The sequence below is a fragment of the Pteropus vampyrus genome, unplaced genomic scaffold (genome assembly GCF_000151845.1).
Source record: "Pteropus vampyrus isolate Shadow unplaced genomic scaffold, Pvam_2.0 Scaffold151, whole genome shotgun sequence".
NCBI lineage: Eukaryota > Metazoa > Chordata > Mammalia > Chiroptera > Pteropodidae > Pteropus > Pteropus vampyrus.
The window spans coordinates 3,678,837-3,696,847 of NW_011888932.1; the positions used below are offsets into that span (position 1 = coordinate 3,678,837).

General features: G+C 38.6%; 1 protein-coding gene across 1 annotated transcript in view; it reads left to right on the forward strand.

The window, feature by feature from the left end:
• The window catches only part of DNAJC6 (DnaJ heat shock protein family (Hsp40) member C6), a 129,390-nt gene that overhangs the window by 99,428 nt on the left and 11,951 nt on the right, over window positions 1–18,011 (forward strand). Inside the window, exons 5-13 of the mRNA XM_023536230.1 lie at window positions 3,695–3,828; window positions 4,371–4,565; window positions 5,456–5,573; window positions 6,948–7,027; window positions 7,840–8,033; window positions 8,142–8,222; window positions 10,459–10,893; window positions 13,576–13,710; window positions 17,619–17,687. Of these exons, the coding sequence (XP_023391998.1) occupies window positions 3,695–3,828; window positions 4,371–4,565; window positions 5,456–5,573; window positions 6,948–7,027; window positions 7,840–8,033; window positions 8,142–8,222; window positions 10,459–10,893; window positions 13,576–13,710; window positions 17,619–17,687 (1,441 nt within the window). The remainder of the gene's footprint in view (window positions 1–3,694; window positions 3,829–4,370; window positions 4,566–5,455; window positions 5,574–6,947; window positions 7,028–7,839; window positions 8,034–8,141; window positions 8,223–10,458; window positions 10,894–13,575; window positions 13,711–17,618; window positions 17,688–18,011) is intronic.

Here is an 18,011-nt window from a genome sequence, read left to right on the forward strand (position 1 = left end):
AGTTAACATACAATGTTATATTAGTTTCAGGTGTACAACATAGTGCTTAGACATTTATATAACTAAATGATCACCTCAATAGGTCTAGCACTCATCTGATACCATACATACTACAATATTATTGACTATATTCCCTATGCTTTCCTTACTTTCTATGTTTGAATTAAAGTGAAATTAAAAGACACCTGTGCCCTTATAAAGTAGTCACATAGATTGACTGTATTTTACTGAAATTCCCAGTGGGACTGATGACTTTTCTGACCACTGACTTCATAGAGTTCCTTTTCCTAGCCCTTCCTCAGGAGGCTTCTTACCTATTGTTTAAAACTCAATGTTCTTTTGAGCATTTTCATGAAATGGACATTCCCGTTGTATACGTAAATGCCTCTGTGGCATTCAATGCACTGCATTGTCATACTGGTGATCTGCCTGTTTCTACTAAACTGTGAGAACTATGTCTTCTTCGCCTTTGCACCCTAGCTATGAAAAATTTTAATAAGTGATTGACAACATAAACAAATGAACACACAAATGGAATCTGAACATAAACACTCAAAATAGTCATTGCTTCTATAAACTTCAAGGTACATATACTTTTTACTGTGCTCTCACTTGTTGATTTTCCCCCTTCTTGAGAGCCAGTTGGCTAAGAGAGAAGAAAGCTGAAGAACATTTTTTCTTTCCACTGCACATCCCCAAACTCTTGGCAACAAAGGAAAAATACTTGGTGTTCATAGGAGTTTAACATTAAAGGCCCAAGGATTTTCCTTTTGAAGGCATAGCAGATTGTAAAACAAGATAGATTACTTTTAGGCACCAAGCAGTCTTTAGGCACCTCGGTGATTTCTTTTCACTCAAGACTTTCTAAAATTTCAGAGGGCCTAGGTCTGTTGGCTTTGTAAGGGAAGATGGCTCAAGACAGACCAGAGGCTTTCAGTTGATACAGTCTTAAAGAATAAAAACTCAATGAAGAAGAAAATAGAAGAGGCGGACAAATGATGATGACTCTTTAGGTTGCTTTCGAGACTCACTGAAAAAGGACATGCGTGAGTTGGTAGTATGCAGCAAGTCTTCGGGCAATAGAATTGAAGCTGGAGGTGGGAGCTTTTATTTTTATTCTATCTATACTTCTATTTTATTAAAAATAATAAGATATACTTGACTTTTAATAAAAATAATAATTGTTTAAAAGACCCGCATGGCGGATAAAAGGAGACACATCCAAGTGCCATGGATCTGTTAAAAGAGTGTCAAGAAGGCTAAATTCTAAAAGGAATTAAGAATGAGAAAAATGTCTTAAAAAAAACCCCACAAACCTGTCCTTGGAATAAGGACAACAACAGATGCTTGAGGCTCATGGTTTAATCTTAACTCCTTTATTCTGCTTCTTTATGGGGAGGGGGATGGAACAAATGTCAAGATAGAAAGGGAGTAACAATGATAATTAAGACAAAGCTGATAGATAGTGACATAGTAAAAGAGCCTCCTCACAGTATTAATAATCTACCCTCTAAACTTAAATTATGTGACAGAATGCTGAAAGCATTAGGATAAGCAATTATATTTTTTATGTAGAAACTGGGAGAAGAGGGGCCAGGCAAGTAAAGAGAGATTGTATCCAAAAACCAGAGGGAGTTGATCCTGGAAAGCTACAGGCTGGTAAACCTGATGGCAATTCAGGTGAAATTCTCATGTAAATTTTTACACAGAGGATTTTCAACCATTAGAGAAAAAAAACCCAAATTGGTTCATTATGAACACATATATCAAATCAACTGAACTTTATGCAACAAGACTAATAGATTAATAGAAATAGTTTATTGGATTTCTGTAAGATATTTCTCAGTTTTTGTAATCAAGATAGAGAAACTTAGGTTAGGTTGTTATACATTTAGTCAAATTGTACCTGAATATCTGCTTCCAAAGGTAGGTGATAATCAGCAGCCTCTCAAGGTTGCATTTGGTGCCGTTTAATTAACAACTTTGATAAAGATGTAGAGATCAAGCTTATCCATTTTCTCCGATTGGGAGGGTCACATAATGAATCTGGACTTAAACTAACAATGTGAAATTAAACACAGGATAAATGTATGGTCTTGAATGCTGGTTCTAAAAGAGTAAATGTATTTGTCTATCAATTTAACACATCTGAAAAAGAACTAAGGGTTTTAGTGGATAGAAAGTTCAATCAGAGCTTATGGTGTGACTTAGCCTGCACTTAAACCAGCTTGGCCTAGGGTTATTTTAATAAAAGCATAGTGTCCAAATTAAGTAAGATGATATTTCCTCTCTAGTTTGGGCAGAACGCATCACATTTTGCATTTCACATCTGGACAGCATATTTAAGGTTGTTGTTTTAAAACTGGAATCTTATTCAGAAGAAGTATACCAAACGATGTCTCTTAAAGTGGGAAATCAAATGAGGAAGAATTGAAGGGATTATGTATTAGTCAGGGTTCTTCCAAGAAGCAGAACCAATAGGACATGTAAAGAGTGATATAGAAGAGGAGATTTATTATAGGAATTGGCTCATGTGTTTACGGAGGCCGAGAAGTCCCATAATCTGCCCTCCACAAGCCTGAGAACCAAGAAAGCCATTGATATAATTTAGTCTGTGTAAGTCAAGTGTAAGTCAGGGTGTCAGAAGGCCCTCAAACCAAGAGTTTCAATGTCTGAGGGAAGGGAAAGATAGAAGTCCCAGCTCAAGAAGAGAGGATTTGCCCTTCTTCACCTTTTTGTTCTACTTGAGCCTTCAGCAGATTGGATGGTTGCCTTCCCCACCCTCCTTTAGATGGGTGGATCTCTTTTCACAGTCTACTGATTCAAATGCTAATCTCTTCCAGAAACACCCTCACAGATACACCCAGACACTGTGTTTTATCAGCTATCTGAGTTTCCCATAGCCTAATCAAGTTGACACATAAAATTAACCATCATGGATTGGGCGTGTATTTAACCTGGAAAATAAAAATGTTGATTGAAAGGGAGGATATTCAGATCTATGTGAGGGGGAAAGGAGTAAGTTTACTCTTGGTCTTCACAGAAGGAAGAATGAGGACCATTGAGTGGCATAGACTTCAACTCAACATAGTCAGGATAAGAAAGAACTTTGTAAACTGGACTGGGCTACTTCAAGTAGTAGTAGGCTCCCTGTAACTTAAAGTGTTCTAGAAGAGGTTGAGTCACCATCTATCAGGCATGTTATTGCATGTATTCCTCCAGCGAATGAGGTTGAATCAGGTGAAGCTTCTTTTATATGATTTTATGGGAACATATTTTGTGTGAAACACATACGTAGCATATTCCAAAAAGCACTATTTACCTAACCCTTGAACTCTACCTCCAGCCTGAAATCAAGGGACCTCAACTGTTAGTTCTGATGCCACAAGTCCAAAATTACTTTGCAGATTAGATTATTTTTTTGGTAAATATTTGCAAATCAAATTTATATTGCTGGGTCTCTTAGGTTAGTAGAGAGTCAACTTTATCCTAAGAATAAGTCTTTCCTTTCTGCTTTGTGATTTAAACAGCTGGATCAGATTTGGTTTTCAAGTAAACAATTTTGAACTGAAGACATGTCCGGTCATGAAGATTTCTCTCTTCTCTCCCTCCCCACTAAGAAGTACAGCCATTCTTAGTGGTCAGTGGCTAACTGGACCATGTTTATGACAAGTTTGTGCGTTTTCTTTGGCAGGATGGACGGGCAGCATCGTCAATTCTGGTTGGTGCTATGTTCATTTTCTGTAATCTCTACTCTACTCCTGGCCCAGCTGTTCGATTGTTATATGCGAAGCGACCAGGAATCGGACTTTCGCCATCCCACAGGAGGTAAAGTAAGCTAGATGCAGGGTAGGCGCAGATGTGATCTAATTGATATTATGTACTTAACAAACAGAAAAAAAAACCTTTTAGATAATTGACTTATCTTCTATTTAGTCAGTTTCCTCCTTTCTCTTATTTAAATTGCATCTCCTTAACTTTTTTTGGATTAAAAGTGCTTCTGACGATAAAATTCTAAAATTTTTACAGTGCCAGTGGTTAACTGATAAATTTAATCTGCTAGGTCAAATAGGAATAGATGTTTGAATATTGACCTAGTATAAAGCTCCTATAAGCTTTTTCTTTTAATAAATACCCCTTTATCAGTTCTTTGAGGGAAGTATAGCAGTGTCACTAGATAAAAGCATTCCAGAATTATTGGCTGCATGCTCTTTTGCTAGTTCACGTTTACGAAATTAACACGGTAAATTTTTATTGTATTTTTATTTTATTTTATTAATAATTTACAAAAACAAGCCTCATAGCAAAGATCGATTGCTTCTTTCTTTGGGCGTGGTGGGCACCCACAGAATGATAATCTTCTGTTTTAGATACCTGGGCTACATGTGTGACCTCCTTGCAGACAAACCTTACCACCCTCACTTCAAGCCTCTTACGATTAAATCAATCACTGTCAGTCCAGTCCCTTTTTTTAACAAGCAGAGAAATGGATGTCGCCCTTACTGTGATGTACTGATTGGAGAAACCAAAATATATACGACCTGCGCAGATTTTGAACGAATGAAGTAAGTCATGACACTTTTCTTCACTTCTTCTGTGAACTCCTCAGTTCTTCTGTAAGTCAGATCATATTCATCCTGTGAGGACTACATCATTGCGGAATGACTGATGTTAAAAAAAAAAAAAAACAACTAACATAGGTGGTAATCATAGAAAAGAATAATGAAATCAAAGGATGCCATAGACCTCTTTCAAATGGTGATGCACGCTAAGGGACTAACATGAGCTATAATAAGGGTTAAGATAGTGGTGTGGGACAGCGGACTTGGACATTTAAGAAAGGGATAGCCTTGGTGACATTTGATGAGGATGATGGAAGAGTCGGGGATGAATGAGGTTTGTAGGTGAGCAACTAGGTAGATGGTGATGTAATTAAAGAAGTTATAGAATCTATAAGATAGAGGTGCCAGTGGGAGGTGGTAGGGGGTGTGCAGAGAAGGTAGAACCTTCTCTGGATGGTAACATGAAATGAGATTAGTTTAGAATAGATTGAATTTGAGGATTAGTATCCAAGACCCTCACAGAGCTCTTCTTTGCTCTTTCTATATTGATCTTGGTTGGACTTTTTGTTCCCTCTGTCTCTCCTTTTACTATTAATTTAAAATTAGAGAAAGGCAGGTACATCAGGGCATATTTGAAGAAAAAGAGATCTGCAAAGTAGAGACGGGAAATTGATTTATCTGAAATTCCAGATGGGGTGGAGAGAGAGGGGCCCTGGCACCAGACCAATGCTATCTCATGGCAGAACCAGTTTGTACCCAGTTGGCTGTGCGCCTGACTTTGATCAAGATAGGAGATGGTTCCTGGGTCCAGTCCTGGGCAGACAGGTCCTTATATCTGTGCAATTGTACCAAATTGGACTCTCTTTCATGTATGTTTTTGTCTCTGTTTAAAGAGAATACCGTGTACAAGATGGGAAAATATTCATTCCATTGAGCATCACTGTACAAGGAGATGTGGTTGTTTCTATGTATCACTTGAGGTCAACCATTGGGAGCCGGCTACAGGCCAAGGTATGGTTTCGGGAAGAATCATGGCATGAGCTTCTCTGAGCCTTCTACAGGAATATTACAGAGATCTTTTCTCCACATTACTAGGGGCTTGAGGGACTCGTGGTTTTAGAATCAGAAGGAGCCTTGAAAGATTGCTTATGCTCATCTCCTTCATTTTCAGGGGAGGAAACTGAGACTCAGCAAGGTTGTGACTTGCCCAGATGACTTTGCCAGAAGGTGGCAGCCCTAGAACTTTTAGCAAACCTTGCTCTTTAGAAGCTTGTGCATTTTTTTTTTTTTATTTTTTATAATGTCCCATTTGGATCAGTGTGAAGGGGGAATATTTCTACTAAGGGTGTGGGATTAAGTAATTATATTTTTTCAATGCTTTTACTGCAATAAAATTAACATAACATAAAATTCACCCTTTTAAAATGTACAGTACATTTGTTTTTAGTATTTCAAAAGGTTGTGCAACCATCAGCACTCTCTAATTTCAGAACGTTTTCGTCACCCCCAAAAGAAACTCTGTACCCATTAGCAGTCACTGCCTATTCCCCCTCCACAAGCGCTAATCTCTTTTCTGCCTCTATGGATTTACCTATTTTTGACATTTCATACAAATAGAATCATACAACATATGGTCTTTTGTGACTGGCTTTTTTTCACTTACATAATGCCTTTGTTTATCTATGTTATACCATGTAATAGCACTTCATTCCTTTGGCCAAATAACATTCTATTGTATGACTATGCCACCTTTTACTAATTCCTTCATCAATTGATAGACATTTGGGTTATTGCCACTTTTTAGATATTACAAATAATGCTACAAGTAATTGTATTTTAATTAATCAGATATTTGCTAAGCGCATGGTCTGTGCCAGTTATCGCGTGTGTGTTCAGGATTGACAAGAATAGGACTGTGCCCCTGCCTGTAAGGAGCTCATCCTAGTGTGGGAAATTCACACACATATAAATGTTCCACTGCCATGTTAGAGGCAGCATCAGCTGCTATAGTAGGAGCAGTTTTTTTCAGCCAGTGGTGGCTCAGAAATGCTATAGAGAGGATATGACCTCTCATGGTGGGCCACGAAGGATGAGTTCATCAGGTTGGAGCAGGAGCATCCTGGATTGAAGGAATGGAATGAGTCAAGGTATGTCGGTGTGCAAGAACATGGAACATTAGCAGATGAGGAAATGGCTTGCCCAGGCAGAGTTCATGAAGAAGAGAGGCTAGAAATGAAGCTGTTCCAAATGGAGAGGTCATTTAACATACAAAATAAGCAAAGATTCAAAAGTAGAAACAGTTGAAGGTGCATGGCTCCCGAAAACATAATCTTGATCCGATTCCCTTTTCCCTGATTGTAATATGTTTCTCTCATGTATTTTTAGGTGACCAACACTCAGATATTCCAGCTTCAGTTTCATACTGGATTCATACCACTGGAAACAACAGTTTTAAAGTTTACCAAGTGAGTGCTTCTTGAGCCAAAAACCCTTTTCAATCCAAGTAGTGCAAAATGCTGGGAGCCAATTGCTCAGTGCTATGCTGTAGCATCTCTGAATCCTGCTTGGCAACACAGAGAGGCTGGTGGCATTTTACAGCTTGCACTTGGATATGATTTGTCTTGAACAATGGTTCAAAGGATTTTAGATAGAAAGGCCTAAAATTCCATGTGAGGGATCAGGAGGGAACAAAGTATCAGTACTGTGATCTTTGGTATCTGTGTATCCTTTTGTGTTTTTCAACAGGGGTGGCAGTTTCATCAGTAGTATGATATGAGCAGTGACCCTTCAGAATGGATGCCAGGCCATAGCACCGAGGCAGGGTCCTAGGAGAGCCCTCTGCCCCAGGCATTAATCCTTAGTTACAATATTATGGTATGGTCTAGGGAACCCAGGAAGGTGGCTGAAGCTGTGATGAGAGATGGGAATTGCTGCGTCAGGCTAGGGATAGACATTCGAGAGCTCGAGGTGGCGGCTGTAGGCCTGTTTCACTATTTTAACAATGACTGGCCATGCTGGTGCACGCTGGGAGAATGTGTCAGCCCTGCTTTGTAGAATGCTTTCACATCTAATAGTATCTAAATTCTTTGAGTAGGCATTATTCTCCTTTTTTCTCTGGATGAGGAAACTGAGGCTTAGACCAGTAAAGTAACTTAGCTGATTAATGACTGATTTTTCTCTATAAAATGAGCCTCAGAGTTAACCTAGGATTCTGTGCTGAACATCGTACTGCTTCCATTGTTTTTCACTGACCTGATTCTTTTACATCCCTTTTTAGGCCTGAGTTGGATGCATGCGATGTACCAGAAAAATATCCTCAGCTATTTCAGGTGACTCTGGATGTAGAACTGCAGCCCCACGACAAAGTGATAGACTTAACCCCACCGTGGGAACATTACTGCACAAAAGATGTCAATCCCAGCATCCTCTTCTCTTCTCACCAGGAACATCAAGATACTCTGGTCTTAGGAGGTATGAGTCACCTGGTGGTTCTGTTTTCTGCTCAAAGCCTCTGTGTTATTTATCACGTTGACTTATTTCCTGTGTTTCATTAACACCTCATGGCCTTTTGTCTTGCAGGACAGGCTCCTATAGATATCCCTCCGGACAACCCCAGGCATTTTGGTCAAGGGGGCTTCTTTTCCTCTCTCTGTTGGCAAGGTACTTTTAAGCATTTCTTAAGTAACATGGTTAGATGATTAAGTTACACAGTTTTTCTATAAAGATGATTAGTTCTTGAAGCAGCCTAAAGTAAAGCAGCACTGAGAAGTCATGCAGCTTCCTCCTTATTTCACACTCTCTTTGCTCATCCCTTTTTCAAATCAGGTAGCTTTCCTACTTTCAAGTCCATACATGGGTCTTAGACTGATGCAAAAGGCTACTTTAAGTTGAATTCTCCCTTTTCTCTCTATGCAGTATGTTGGATCACATCTTTCCTAGATTTACAATAAGCGTGGTATTTTCTAGGATCTCTCTTTATGCTGCTGACTCACAAATTAACAGACACAATCTCCTGCCCTCAACTAACTAGTCTAAAAGTATAAAAAAAATCTGGTATTTCCCTTAGAGGGCTCTAAACACTAGCAGGGCAGAGCTGAGCTCCCCCTGGTGCAGGGAAGGCAAACACTTACCTGTTGTCTCTGCTATTTGCTTTAACCACATCACAGTATCTTTTTCTGCTGAACCTGGAGATGTTCTGGAATCTTTCCAACATAACACTTCAGACTGCTGCCATCAGCCTGGCATTAGCATTCTAATTGATACCCATCTGCCATCCTTGCTCTAGAGTTTGCTGAAGTTAACTGTAACGTTCAATGAAAAATTGAATAATAATGACTTCTTCTATGAAAGAGGTAGAGACCTGGCTTTGGCAATGGCCTACTTACAATTTTCTTGATTGGCCTTCCTCTGCTGTGTGAGTATAAGACAATGTTCTCATTGCCTACAGAGAGTTTTCCATGTTTGGTGAAAAAAAATCATTTATATAATTGCTTTAAATTGAAAGGCTTACTTTTGGAAATTTTCACTAGGAAAAAAGACCACTAACACACCAAAATGGAAAACCTGGGAACTCTAGATAGCTTGTAGATTTCCCAGTTCCTTCTTGGTTTCCTCTGTATCTTATCTTCCTTTCATAGGGGCTTTCAATAAAACTTCATGTTTACCTCTTTACTGCTATTTTAGTCAGTAATTTAGAAATCATTCCCATTAGGCTCTGAAATAGATTTTAGCAAAATGTACAATTCCTTATCCTAACTTCGCAGAGCCAGATACGTTTAGAAATGCAGAATTTTTTGGATTTTAGAAAGGTAGTATGGTACATGAACTGTATATTATTTAGCATCCACAGTGGCATCTCCGACAACTTGTAATCAAACATATTAACATTTCTGCTCTCAAATATATAAATAATAACTCCACACGAACTAAATGAGGACTACACTTTCACATCAGCTCCGGTCAGATTATTCCGCTGAGTTTGCACCAATTTAGGGAAACTTTTCCATTTTCATAGCTTTTTGCATTTCAGAATTGGGTATAAGGAATGTGGATCTGTACTTCAGAATGTGGATCTTCCTGACATTATATAGTAAAGTTCCATAGGAGGATCTGTCTCAAGGAGGGCCTGGAAAGTCACTCGCCAGCCTCTCTAGTCCCTCCCAGAAGATGCCTCTTTCCTGTTGCATATTTTATGCTGAAAGTATCTCATTTCAGGTTGGTGTAAGGACTATCCTAAGCAGAGCCATTCCTTCTATTTACCTGTTAGATGTGTGGTTAACTTCTGTTCTAGACTGTGGGAGAAAAGCATTGCTTTTGGCTACAGACCTCATGGAAAAGGAAAAGATGGTGAGAGGAGTGAGCAAAAGAATAGGAGATTATGTTTTTTTCAAAGTATCTAGCATAAAGCCTGGAAGAGAATAACGACGACAACAACAATTGATAATAATAGATATAAATACTTAAGTACGCCTTACTCTTGATCTGAGTGCTTCCTTTACATCACCTCATGTAATTCTCACAGCAGCCATGAGAATTAGGTACTATTTATTACCCCATTTTTCTGAGGAGGAAATTGAGCTCCAGAGAAATAAAGTAACTTTCTCAGGGTCACAGAGCCAGTAAGTAGTGGAGTAAGGATTCAAACCTAGGCTGTCTGGCTCCAGAGTTTCTGCTTTTCACTCCTCTGCTATGCAGCCTCTCAAATGCTCAACACGTGATAATTGAATGTAATGTGAAGTACATCAAGTTTTCTATTGGAAAGGGTCTGAAAGCATTGTTTGCTCAGGGCTGCACCTTCTCTCTTTCTGGGGCGTGTTATACATACACATATGTTATAACAAAACCAACAATGCTGTGGCTGGTAGCTAACCATTTATTGGCATTTTTTTTTTTTTAGATCAGAAATCGGAGAAATCATTCTGTGAGGAGGACCACGCAGCCCTAGTGAATCAGGAAAGTGAGCAATCAGACGATGAACTCCTGACCCTTTCCAGTCCACACGGCAATGCCAATGGTGACAAACATCATGGAGCCAGGAAGCCCAGCAAAAAGCAGCAAGAGCCAGCTGCCCCTCCACCCCCTGAAGACGTGGACCTTCTGGGCTTAGAAGGGTCTGCAGTGAGTAAGAACTTCTCCCCACCAGTGGCTCCTCCCACCAATTCTGAACTTCTCAGTGACCTGTTTGGGGGTGCAGGTGTGGCTGGCCCTACCCAGGCTGGACAGTCTGGGGTGGACGATGTGTTTCATCCGAGTGGACCTGCATCTTCCCAATCAACACCACGCCGATCTGCCACCTCCACCTCTGCGTCTCCAACCCTGAGAGGAGGAGAAGGTAATTTTTTCCCATGTTGCACCATACTTCTTGGTTTTTAATTATAACCTTTGAGGCAAACAGGTAGAATTGAACTTTCCTAATAAACTGGACTTTTCTGGTCCCCTGAAAGTCCCTCAGAGGTCTATATCTTCATTTAAATGGGGAACACAAGAGGAAATAGAAATATTACCCATTTTGGTAGGGCAGTGTAAGAATGGATAACTGAGTTCCTTATCCTCACTTGAATTTTTTTTTCAGAACTTTAATACCTGAGCTGTTTTGGTTACTTCTGCTTGAAGATGTAGATTGAAGAACTATTAACAATAACAGCTAATATTTGTGGGATATTTGCCAAGCATGGAATTTAATACTACACATGAATTCAGTTCTTATAAAAAACCCAGTAAATAGGTGTTATTATTGTCCCCAGTTGAAGAAATAGAGTCAAATTAGTTGCATGCATTTATACAGTTAGTAATCAATGGGGCCAGTATCCAAAACTAAGACACTCGACTCCAGAACTTTCCCTCAGTTTTCCTATAATGCCTTCCTGGAATTATAGTTTTCTGAGTACACTTTGGCTGTGTGCAGAAGTACTTACTTACTTCAAGATATATATTTAAGGGACTCATGCCAGTAGCACAGCTGACTGGAGCAGAGCAGTTGGTGGCAGGTGAGGAGTTTGAGCCCCATGTGGATCAGTTAGCTTTACTTTGCTTATTGCTACAGACTCAACCCATCTTTTGACTGGCCGTCCACAATTTTTTGACATTTGCAGGACAGTGTAGCTGGGTAAGCAGAGGTTCTTTGTAGCTTCTGAAGAACCAGCTCCCCCTTGTTACCAAGATGACATCACATTAGGAAGAGTAAAGAAAAATGTCTTAACTCTCCAGGCACATGGTAGGAACTTTTTTTCCAAGCTCATCCTTCACTTCTCAGGAAGCATTGGGCTGGTCTTGAGTTGTGGTAGTTCAGCTGGAGTCAATCTTTATGAGTGAGTCTCAGAATTATAGAATGTAGGTGCAGAGGCTCAAACTCCTGCACATTACTGGTAGAGCCAGGATGTGAACCCAGGTGTCCCAAATCTCAGGCTATTTCTCCACACTTCCTTCTATCCAGTTCTTACTTTCCAAAATGAATAAAATCTGCATTTCATTTGTCGGAGAAAAAAATCCCCAAGATCCAAGATAGCATAGTACTCAATGGTCACATGTTAAGATCATGCACATTGGTGACTTTTGATGATTTAATTTGTATTCCAGTGTTTGTGTTCCAGTATCAAAACTAGAAGAGACCCTTGAGACATTAGGTAAATCTGTACCTCAGGTGACAGACAATGAAATTGAGGCTAGATATATTGATTGACTTGTCCAAGGATACACAGCTGATTAGTGGCAAACTCAGATTTAGAACTCAAGTATTCTCTCCCCTAAGATGAAGTAGAAAGAATACAGACCAGATTTTAAGGCCTAGATTTGAATCCCAGACTGACACTTAACTATCTGTGTAGACTTATCGATCAAACCTTAATATTCTTAGTTGTAAAATAGGGATGCATTGTTGTAAAGACTAAATTTTCAGTTCTCGTTTTACAGTGTGGAGTTCACTTTTAGTTATTGGAGAATGCCTCTAATTTAACATAAGTTGCTATTAAAAGCGTACCAAGTAATAGTGAAAAGATCTTAGCATCCTCCACTAGTTGGCTTCAAACTTAGATGCAGAGAGATTAATCCAGTGTCCTCTTACAGTTACTCTACAAATCTCAGTGTTCTCATATTATAGAAGGGGTAGTTTTGTGAGTATTAAAATATGTAAGGGATATACGTTGTGTAGCAAAGTGCCTGACAGATACTTGATTCACTGGTGCCTGACAGATACTTGATTCACTACACAAGGCTAATCTGCTGCCTACTAGATACTGGGAGAACATTATGGCAGGGAAGTCATAGCTGAACACATTAAACCATATATCCTACCTGGACTATGAGAGTAGGATTTATTTGTTAACTCATTTGATTTTAGTTGCCTATTCTTAAATAGGTCAATACCACTCTAGGAAGCAGTCAACTCATTCGTTTGATATTTAAAGATTAGAAAGTGACATCTAAAGAAGCTAAAGAGAATTCTGTTTCTTGCCCAATAATGAAATATTAAAGGCCAACTACATACATGCATCTCTGCATGGTTTTCTTCACATTCACTTCACACCTAGAAAAATTGTGAGATGCCTTTGAGAAATTTCTGGAATTTGGAGACAGGAGACTCAAGTATGAATTCCAGCCCTATATTTACTTGATATTCAGCAAGAACCTTGGCTTCCTAATCACAGTTACATTGTCTATAGGACAAAAATAATACAGCTTTTGTGTGATGGAAGATAAAGATAATTGAAGATCAGCTGAAATGTTCTTTATGAAAGGCAATGTAAACCTTAAGTAATGATACAATATTAGTATTGTTGCATTGCTACTGGAAACCTCAGCTGTTCACTTTGTTCTAGTCTTAGTTCATTCACAAACCTTTGTTGGCCCTGGAGGAAGTTTTAAGGATACTGTGGGCCTGTAGAACAGCCCAAGAGGCAGGTACCATCCCAATTTTTCAAGTATTTGGCCTAGGGCTGGCAATAGCGAAAACTCTTCAATATTTATTCACTGAATGAACTCATAGGACAAAGTAACACATTTTTCCTTTGTTTTCTAGGTGCCACCTTTGACCCATTTGGAGCACCTTCTAAACCATCAGGTCAAGATTTGCTGGGTTCTTTTCTGAACACATCCAGTGCTTCCAGTGACCCCTTTCTTCAGCCTACAAGAAGTCCTTCACCTACAGTGCATGGTAAGGAAGTATTTTGTATTGTGTTCAGTGGAACATAGATTTCCACAAGGTATCAGTAAGTACTTAGATTTAAAAGCATCCTGTAGGTGTTCTGGGGGTGGGGGGTGGGGTGGAGGAGAAGCTACATAATGTATCTCTCTTTTTGGAAATTAACAATTCACATTAACAAATTAAAAGCTCCAGGATATCTTGCTGCAAACAAGCCTGCCTAATTTTATTTTACTCAGCTTTTGCAAAACTTATTTGACTGTGAAGTTTTTTTATTCTTGCATTAGAACTACATGCTCAGAATTGTAAGACACCATTGATTATAGGACGTTTCTTTATTTTATGTACTGATAAGGGAGAAAAAAGTCCCGCTGCTTTTAGTTGATTGAAAGATGGTCCTAGTTGGAGAAATCTTTTTTTTTTCATGCCTACAGCACCCTGTCTTCCTAGGTGGTCTTCTATCCAAGTACTAACCAGGCCCGACCCTGTTTAGCTTCCGAGGTCGGATAAGATCGAGCGTGGAGAAATCTTTGCAATGTGAAAAAATATGAGTCTAAAATTAATAAAAGGTGATACGAGCATTCCACAAAGTTAGTATTCTACAGAACGAAGTTTAGAATAAAACACTCTGATATATTAGAGCTATTCTATCTAATATGAAGTGGTCTTTCAGCACTTGAAATGTGGCCAGTCTGATTTGAAATGTGCTCTAAGTATAAAATACATCCCAGATTCAAAACTTAGTACAGAAAAAAAGAATATAAAATATCTCATTAATATCATTTATATTGATCACTTGTTAAGATAATATTTTGACTAGATTGAGTTAAATAAAATAAATTATTGAAATTAATTTTACCAGTTTCTTTTTACCTTTTTAAATGTGATGACTAGAAAATTTAAAATCACATATACAGCCCACATTATATTTCTGTTAGAGTCTTAGATTGTATGGAAAGAATAGTAATCACACTCATTTGTAAATGCAAAAGGATATCATTTGGGTACCATTGATTAAAACTGGAGCTCTTCAGTGAAGGACAAATGGCTTTGAGCTAGAGAATTGTAGCTCATTTTTGATGTTGAAGGCTACTGAACATTATTGGCCTCAACCTAGAGAGTGATGTATTGATGAAGGCACCCTCAGCTTGCCTGGAGAATGCAGTCCAACCATCAGCTCGACCTCATGGAAGCCTTGCAAATGCAAAAGGAAGATGAGTTGTGTAACATTGGTCAAACTGGAACTGGACTGAAAATGAGAGATCAGTTTGGAATAACCTTGATGGGTGATTTCCAGTTGGCCTTAAACTTCAGACTATTTGAAATAGGTCCACAGGACATATAACAAATGCACCTCTCACCCGTGAGCAGTACTCACCTAAAAGAATCTCCTGATTGGAAGTTTATCACCCTGAGAAGAAAGATGCAGGGATAGAGGTGAAAGCTGTTGGTTTTGCTCACTTACTTAAAATATAGGTCACATCAGATGGCTCCCTATTTCACTCAGCATGGCTGCCAGAGTCCTTAATATGGCCTTTGTAGGCCCTATGTGCTCTAACACCCCAGCGACCTCATTTTCAATTCTCTCCCTCTTGCTCTCTCCATTCCAGCATTACTGATCTCTTTGCTGTTGCACTGGCTGTCTCTTCTTTTCCCTAGATATTGGCTACTCTAGCCTATGGCTAAACCCTTCACCTCCTTTGATCTTTGCTCAATTGTCACCTTTTCAATGGGGTCTTACTGACTGCTCCATTTCACCTCACAACTCATCCTCCTGCCCCTACTCTACATTTTCCTTTCTGTGGTACTTATCAACTTGCAATATACTTAATAGTTTACTTACGTGTTATTTGTTTTTGGTTGTCTGTTCCTCCCCACTAGAACCTGAGCACCACCAAGGCAGAGATTTTCATTCATTAATGGTTCCCGCATGCTTAGAAGAATTACTGGCACACAGTAGATGCTATTTATCTATCTGTCTTTCTTTCTAGGGTATAAATATAAAATGAATTAACTCACTTTTTTTCCTACCTAAGTTTCTTTGATATATAATGATAGATAGATAAGGTTATATATCTTCTTAACTTTAATACTTTGAATTTATTGTTTTCATAAGGGTACTACCTTTTTTGTCCCATAGGCATGGATATTCATAATTCAGCATGGCATTTCTGAATCCAGTTTTTTGTTTCTTGTGAGCTAGTTAGACTATGTTGTTTATCGCCCCGTTTAGGCCAGTTAGCACCCCTTTGTTTTGTGGCTACACTTCTCATTTTGACCTGTGTCTTGCTGCTGAATGAAAAGAATTGTTCACTACCCTTGCTGAGAAAGCCATAATCATTCCACTGTTAGTGGAGCAGTTGCATCTTAATATAGAGTAACATATAGGTGAGACTCAGATGTCAGATTGCCCACCTCCAAATCCTTGGGGAATTTCCCTCATATTTCCACAAGGTATCATCAATTTCTTCTGAAAATCAAGAAATATTGCCTTTGAGCTCTAAAAATGTTTAATGAACATCTACTTTAAAGAGAATGAACACTTGGGACATAGTTTTGGAAGAAAAAGGTAAACAAATAATCACAATAAAAGGCAAAAGGGAGAATAAAAGTATCAGGTAATTACTTTTTAATTTGTATATTCCCATATCTCCAGCAGATTTTAAGTTTCTCAAGGATAGGCAGCATGTCTTTTAGTTTTCTGTTCCCTGGTGAGGTGCCTTGCACATGGTAGGTGGTCATAGGGATTCGTGGGTTTGATTAGTAATAAGGTTGATGTTCTGATACCCAGTTCCACATCCTAGTTGGATATAAGGCCTAAATAAGAATGTAAAGGAAATCAAACAGTAAATGTTAGCAAGATGGTCTAATTTCCACCATAGTTTTCAGGGCTCACTTTGGAACAAGAATCGAAAGGACAGAACTGTTACTGCTGATAATGGCATGTTCTTTTTAACTTGATGAGAAGGCACAAGATGTTTTGGTTTGTAGTAAGCAAATAAAACAAGTGAATAAAGTCTTGATAATACTAATCTTGGTGATGTGATGATTCTTTTGGTGGTGGTAGTGTCTGTGTGTATGTTTTAAATCTCAGTTGCAATGTTAGTTACTATTTGCATTTTACTCACTGATTTTATGGACAGAACCTAGAGGTACCCTAGAAAGAAATTCTCTCTTATGACATCTTGTTTCTTGTTTGGATTTTATAGATGCAGGAAAACCTTACTACCAATGTGTATTCCTTTAATAAACCTGATTTTTTTTTTAGCTGAACATTTTTAAATTCTACATTTGGAATTTTGAAGCTGTAATGAGTCAGTTTTGAGTGACAGCAGTTACATCCCTGACATGAGCATGGTGGATAGCATATAGTCAGTGCCCAATACATGTTCTGAATGACTCATCATTCTCAATTCATGCCACAGCAGAGGAGAAAAAAAATTTCAGTTCTAACTTGATCATGTCTCTCATACACTTGTTAATGCCAACCAAAGGAAAATTGATTTTTCCCCCATCTTTTCCTATTGCATACTGACTTTAGGTTAAGTATAGAGGTGGGACACACAAAGACGAATAAGATAGTTTCTGTCTCCAAGAAGCTCACAATTTAATGAAGACAGACAGACGCACAGTTATATTCAAAGTATGTCAGTTTGGAGGTAAAACAAAGGTGAGCCAAAGAAGGAACAGAGATAAACAATATATGGCTTTTACCAACCCCCATGTAAGTAACCATAGATGAAGGTACAAATTATCAAGTGCTGCAGAACGTAGTGAGAACCCAGAGGGAGGAATGAATCCCTTGGTATCTTGGGAGGCCATGCAGATTTAATGGAAGGTACAGCATTTTCCTGTGTGAACTTAAAAAAGTGAGTGCTGAGCTATCTTGTTTTGATTCTTTTTCTTTTCCTCATTTTTAGCATCTAGTACACCTGCTGTGAACATTCAGCCAGATGTTTCAGGAGGTTGGGACTGGCATGCTAAACCAGGTAAAGGTCAGCGGTTATATATATTTTTGGTGCACATTTAACCAGTTGCTAAAGCATAATCCTTTACCCAAGTTGAAGACTGTACTTACAGAGTATTATAGCCCATCTGTGTAATTCTTGTTGATTTTTCCTAAACGCTCATATTCTGGTGGTACTTTTCCCATTGTACTCGATGACATGGTAGTGCTGTGTATTATATATTATTTAACTTTTCTGAGTCTCATTTGCTGAATGTTTGTCTTGACACTAAAATTAGGCAGATTTGGATATATATCTAACTCTACCACTTAGAAGTCCTTGATGTTTTTTTATAAGTCTGAACTT